General features: G+C 39.6%; 1 protein-coding gene across 1 annotated transcript in view; it reads right to left on the bottom strand.

Moving 5' to 3' along the window:
* TBC1D2B (TBC1 domain family, member 2B) overlaps positions 1-6,879 on the bottom strand; it is a 28,492-nt gene that overhangs the window by 14,727 nt on the left and 6,886 nt on the right. The window contains exons 2-6 of the mRNA XM_009994509.1: positions 6,541-6,583; positions 5,755-5,912; positions 4,546-4,772; positions 2,263-2,655; positions 943-1,053 (exon numbers count right to left, since the gene is read on the bottom strand). Of these exons, the coding sequence (XP_009992811.1) occupies positions 943-1,053; positions 2,263-2,655; positions 4,546-4,772; positions 5,755-5,912; positions 6,541-6,583 (932 nt within the window). The remainder of the gene's footprint in view (positions 1-942; positions 1,054-2,262; positions 2,656-4,545; positions 4,773-5,754; positions 5,913-6,540; positions 6,584-6,879) is intronic.

Genomic DNA, 6,879 nt, shown 5'->3' with positions numbered 1-6,879 from the left:
CTTCTTCTTCTCCCCTTCTCTTCCGTCCATGGCCGGCGTCCAGGGAGGACTCTGTTCATCCATCACCGTCGATCCTCAGGCTTGATCTCTCGTGACCCCCATAACTCTCTGCTTTCTCCAGCAGCAGCTCCGGGATTCCTCGGGACTCTTCCCAGTTCAGGGAAGTGCTGTGGGAGTTGCTGGGGTGGGGGGAGGCGAGAGGCTTTTGCCCATTCCTGAACATATCTGTACATAATTGTATATATTTTTTTGTATCATTCATTAGTGTTTTAATTAAAGCTGTGCAGTTTAGTTCTCAATCCAGCCAAGTCTCTCTCTTTTTCTCTCTCTCCTTCCCTACCTGGGTTGGGGGGAGGGGGGATCGAGAGCATTGTTGTCGGACCTGAGTCAAACTGTGACACCTGACCACTATATGCACTGTTTAAAAACATACATGATCACATCTTCCTAGCCCTGGGCGATGGAAACCTTCATTCTTTACCCACAACTTCTCTACACTCACAATCATCTATACAGAAAGATGCTTCCCAAGTTACATTTACCACACCATAATCACCCTTGGTGCTCAGAAGGGGAAAGTTCTACTCAGTGACATACCTAATCCTTGCACGTCCTGTCTTTTGCATGCTTCTATAAAACCGTTTCCCCAGAATTAAGGCTGCAGTAATTTTTTCAGAAATATATATGCCTGTGTTCCTAAGTTATGGGATAGCTTCACTGCTTAACATGGCTTTAAAGTCAATTACTTCCCTCAAGAATCCATTTAGAAAGATTAGTCTGTACAGACCAGGTTTGGAGGGGATTTTTTTCTTTGTTTTTTTCAAGTATCACATTTAATATATTTAAGTAATTCCATTTCCATTCCCTGAATAGATTCACAACTGCATTTTTCAGAACTGCTTTAGACATTGCCAAAACAAGAACATTCTGTGTTAGTCTGACCTTTGCCTGCCATTCTCTCTCTCTTGCTTCTGCATTTCTTCGTAGGGCAGAAAGTTCCAAAATCTCCTTATTTAAAAATTTATTCTGGGTCTTGTAACCCTGTAGATTGTCCTGTTGATAAAAAAACAAACAAACAGGATTTTTAATAAAAATATTTTTCAAACAGCAAATGCCTAGCAGAGAAAGTATGACTTCAAATACAGAACAAGCAGCTACTATTAAGATCATACAAAATATGAGGGACGAGAACAGCAACGTGCCTGCTGAGCACCCCAGAGGTCCTGATGCTCAGCATCACCCAGAAGGACACATGAAATACAGTAAGTAGGGGCAAATGCCCCTTGGGCTTTGGTTATCTTTACCAGTCCCCTTTTGAGGTACAAGTTTGAGGTCTGCCTCCATACAAAAACATGAAGCCTTAGCAGTAAGCTTCCCTGCCTAATCCACCCAGCTCCAGGCTACAAATGTCACCTCTGAAACCTGAGGCTGTAGGATGAGGGAATGCTGCTACCCTCCCAACAATTACAATACTCCCTCTCCAAAGCACCTACAAGCTTTGGTCTGCTTTCTGCCAAGACCATTAATTTCTAGTTTCATTTTTATTTTCTAGAACTTCCCAGGTTCACATATAGGTTAAAAAAACCGAACATTTATTCATATTTTAAACCACCTGTAAGCTAAATTTCTTGGAATATTAATCAATTTGGAATACAACTTCTATGCAATGGCAAAAAAGTAGGTTTAGAGCAAATTGGATAACTTCAGTAACTCTATTAAGAACTTGTCACATATTCACTGAGGTAAGTTAGAAGGATAAAAAAAAGCCTTGATAACACCTGGAGCAGCATTAGTAAAACTAGTTCTTGAACTCATCCTCCTTTTTTCTCTTTGGATCTCCCCTTTGCTATTTCACATGCACTTTTTTTCCCCCCACTTTTGATACTTAAAAAAATTACATAAAAAGAGAAAGCTTCCTGGTTGTTTTCCTCCATGCTTATATTTTACTCTTGCCCTTACTCCTACTCCTGCTTTTTCCTGTTCCTTTACTTCTCACATCACTCCCCCTCCACACCTATATCTGAATTACTGAAAGTATAGGACACTGTACCACAGATGTACAGACCAGTTCCAAGCATAGAATTCCTGTTTAGATTGTCACATAACAGTTTTAAGTATGGAATCCAAGCAGAGAAAGCCTCAGCTGATTAGTACCTTGGAGAATTCTTGTAGTGACCTCCTCAAACAGTGTATCAAACTAGAAAGTTATTCTAGGGAGCAGAGATTCCCCTATCCACCAAGACAGAGACACATGGCTCTTACTTTTAGTCTGTCCAGTTCCTGTAGTTCCTTATTAGTGCAGGTGGTCCCAGAAAGACTTACTGCTCCACTCTGAGAGGATGTATTGTCCTCACATTCGCTGAGTTGACGAGAGAGTTTCATGATCACTTCATCTTTAGCTTGAATAGTTTCCATCAGCATTCCCAGCCGCTCGTTCAGTTCTCCAACTTTACACTTCAGATTCTTCACTTCCTGCTGGAGACTGTCTTTTTCCAGACTTAACTTTTCAAGCTGGTTGTTGAGACCCAAAATCTGGTCATCTTTTTGGTGCAACAGCTCCAATTTGTCTTTGGGAACCCCCTCACAAAGACGTCTTGCAAAGTATTTATCGTACTGGGAAGATCGGACCGTTTGCTGCAGAAGCCGCACGAGCTCCTGAGGGTTTGAAAATAGAAAGATTGTCATGAGGTTTAGAGCTTCTAAGTTTTATAACTTGGAAATCTAACATCAAGCAAAAGAAAGCTTTGGAATGGGTTTTGCATCTGAATCATCAGCTCATAATAAGCTTCATGGTGGTATTTTAAGGAAAAAAAGGAAACAAATGATGCAATTATTTGGCTTAGGGCAAAAAAATTAAGAGGTGAACCCAACAGAAAAGGGAAAGATAAGTACTTGCTCTCTTCTCTACCAGATGCAGAGAAAATAAAAGGAGAACAAAAATACATGCTGTTTTGCTGGAAAGGAAGTCTTTGGAGGACTCTTTTGAATATGTTGCCACAGAACTAGCCAAGTAATTAACTAACTCACCACAGGGGAGAAAAGGAGTTCCTGTGGTTTCTGCAGAACAGACACCATCGAATGCTCTGAACTAGAACTTCCTTTTGAAAACACATTCCATTAAAAATTCTACCATTTCCATCTTCCATATCCTCACATGAAAAAAGGACAAGTATCTTTGCTCATGGGATTGCATAGAACCTGGGCAATTACAAGTCATTCACTTGCATGGAAGACATGAGTTGGGAAATTATGGGTGCACACACATAAGAGGACCTGACTTTTAAGGTAGTCATACTGAAAGTAAAACCCACTTGATTCCCTGATGGAAGATCTTCCTATGATACTGAAGAAGTGAAGGCTGTTACATGCAAATAAGTCAAAGTTAAAAAGAGAATAAATACTATAAAAGGAAGAGTTTGCCTTAGATGTACCAGAAGCTCTCCAAAAGCTAAGATGTAAAACAAAACAAAAACAACTAAAACAACAACAACAAAAAAAAAGCAAACACAAAACAAACAAATCCAAAACTCAAAACCAAAAAAACAAGACAAAACCCTCACACAAGAAGGCAAGAAGATACTCCTGATCAACAAAAACAGTAAGAAACCAAGACCAGCAGACTGCTCACTTACAAACCTCACTAATCTGGATTATTACCTTTGCTGTTCCCCATGTCTGGTTAATGGTTTAACCCTGTGGAACTGTGGCAAAGTTAAGTTCAACCACAGAAGCATTTGCAACACTTACCAATGAAACTGGGATTTTGTTTTTCTTTTAATTTTTCAAATACTTCTCGGAGACCAATTTAAGAAGATGAGGAGAGAAATAGGAATTGGGTTTACAGAATTCCAAGAACTGGAATGTTGACTAATGTATCTGGATGTTTACAAAAACTTTAAAGATCATAAAGACACCTGGAATGAGCCACAGATCTTGAGAAATTCTTTTAGCTAGAACCAAGGTATTTAATAAAACTGAGTTGCAAGGGCATACAAGTGAGCGGGCACTGCCCCATACACAGCTGACGACAGATGTAAAATTTGGTCCTTCTTGTTTCAAGTCTTTTTGTACACAAAGGTTCATTCAACATGTTATTCTTTAACAACCAACCAGCTCTTCATGCAGTTAGATGGCCAGAAAAGGTAAAATCACAATCACCTGCCAGATCCACTTGCTTTTGTGCACTTAGCCTGAAGGTCTGCTTACCTTTTGGCTCAGAAGATCTTTCTTTAGCTTTTCCAGCTCTTCTTGCTGACTTTAATTGAAAAGCAATTGAAATCTTGTTCTAAAAACATTAGCTTTCTCACAAAAATGGGATTTCTGCGATCAGACAGGAGGGGGAGCTGCCCCATACACAGCTGTCGACAGAGATGTAAAATTTGGTCCTTCTTGTTTCAAGTCTTTTTGTACACAAAAGTTCATTCAACATGTTATTCTTTAACAACCAACCAGCTCTTCATGCAGTTAGATGGCCAGAAAAGGTAAAATCACAATCACCTGCCAGATCCACTTGCTTTTGTGCACTTAGCCTGAAGGTCTGCTTACCTTTTGGCTCAGAAGATCTTTCTTTAGCTTTTCCAGCTCTTCTTGCTGACTTTGGTACTTCATCTGCAGTTCAGAGACTAGTTTGTTGCCATTACCAGAACACCACTCTGTTGGAGAAGAGTCGCTGCTGTTCCTGTTTTTGCTTGATCCAATCATGTCCTTTAATGGGCGCCTTGTTTTGTGTGGAATGCGGCCAAAATCGAATGGAAAAGCTGAACTAGTCAGCCCTGCATAAGACAATTTCTTCTAGTTCAGTTCACTTTGTAAAAAGGCTTTTCAAAGCATTCATATTTTCTTTTAAATTATGGTCATTAAAATTAAGACTCCAAGCAGCTTTTACACAGCCCAATACAAAAGTGTTAAACAGGTCTTATTTTCCAGGTTGCTTCCTTTGGTGGGAAAAATATAGAGCCCAAACATTTCTTCCCTCCCAAATAAAAGATTTAGCTCATAAATTAATACTTGTGAAATTAGACATGAGCTTTACAGAAAATAAAAGGTACCCCCCTAACTATGCCAAAGTAAACTTTACTTCAAATAATTAACAGCTCAGAAGTGATGAGAAAAAAATGTCACTGATATTACAGCATACTGTTTTTTTAAGAAGCACTCAGTGTAAAGTCTCACCCCTGTTTAAATAACCTTCTTAGAGAGAAGGATGTTTTCTAACAAATAAAATCATCTGGATGTCTGCTGAAGTGCATTTAGGGAGCTGTAAAATGTCTTAAGAAGGTTATTTCAGACACTATTCAGATGTGAAAACCAGTTACAATGCAGAGATGAGCTATCACTGCCTATGCATCTCTGCTTTTCACCCCATTTCAGAAGCAAGACAATATAAAAGGTATATACATCCCTTAGAGTCTAAAGGCAATTCTGGTCCAATGGGAGATATTCAACTGAGTAATCAAAAGCCTGCGCATTTCCCTTCGTCCTCTAACTTCACAACTCAAGTGATGGTACTAGAGATGGTAAGGTCAAGGGAACCTGAAGCAGCAATTACAAAGGTTCAGACTTATTCCAGTCTATCTGAATGACAGGGGACGCCAAACATATCACAAGGAAGTAACTTTTTAAAAAACATTTACAGAGCTCTGGATGTGGTTTGTAAAGAAAAGATAAAACTTCCACACATTTCCTGCAGACAGACCTAACACAGCATGCTATAGAAACGAAGCCAAGGCACATGTCCCCCTTCCTTCCTCATACCTTTACTTCCTTCTGCCAGGTGTTTCCTCTTCTCTTCCAGGGCCATAGAGTCCTCCAAGTCTTTTGGTGTTGGATCCAGCAATTCCCACTCTTCAGTGGTATAAAATATGCTCTTGCGGTTTTCGTTATTTCCTTTCCTTAAAGAGGACATTGAATTCCTGTGACAAAAACAGCAGCAAAAGTGACAAAGATTTCTTCATTTTGCATTCTTTTCAGAAAGGGGTTTTGCAGACAACCAACCACTGCAGCTTAAACAGTACAAACTAGGATAAAACACAGCCAAAACCAATACCAAATAAAAGGTGGAAATACGTAAAGCATATCCTGCTAAATAGCACCTGCTATCCACAGTGCTGTGTTTCAAGAACTGAATAATTATTTCAGTTCAACAGGGTATTAGTATCTAGGAGATGATTACAGCCTTTGAGTCTCTCTGTTTTGGTAGCAGGGACAAACCATGAACAAAATTAAGATTTAGAAGCAGCATGTCTTTATTGATCAATTATTGTAGCTTAGAGTTTTAGGGTAACTGCAAAGCACTCAAGAGAACAGCATGCAGTCAAAAGCCATGTTATAGTGTCATAGTCTGGATTAATGTCACACTTGGCATCATCCAAGAGACCTGCTGTAGCTGAACTGCTGATGACAGACTCCTTAAGTTTCCCTTTCCCAAGACGGAACATGGCCAATTATCTGCAAGAACATTTCAGAGGCAACCTCTAAATTCCAACCAGATGATTCTAAAGAAGAACAATACATTTCATGAGCAGGATGAGATTATCCTACCCAGCTTCAGCCACTACCATCATGTGATCAGAAATGGTTAAGTCTACAAGTATTAATGTTGCTCAGTATTGTAAAGTCTTTGTTTAACCAGAGAAGGAAATTCTGCATCAATCCATAGGAATCAATTTAATATTTTAGGTATAAAGTTGGAAATATATTTAGTATCTCAGCATTTTTCTACACAGTCTGTGTATAATGGAGGCCCACAAAAACTCTTCCACTCAGCCACATTCTCTCTTACTCTCTCCTGACAAAGACACCATTTCCCACTGGGATCAGCTTGCAGGGGGAACACCTGCTTTAACTTTTGGAACACATGGGAAGCACCAGAGCACTCCA

Source organism: Chaetura pelagica, unplaced genomic scaffold (assembly GCF_000747805.2).
Source record: "Chaetura pelagica isolate M959 unplaced genomic scaffold, ChaPel_1.0 scaffold222, whole genome shotgun sequence".
Lineage (NCBI taxonomy): Eukaryota > Metazoa > Chordata > Aves > Apodiformes > Apodidae > Chaetura > Chaetura pelagica.
This window is presented reverse-complemented; position numbering and strand designations above follow the sequence as displayed.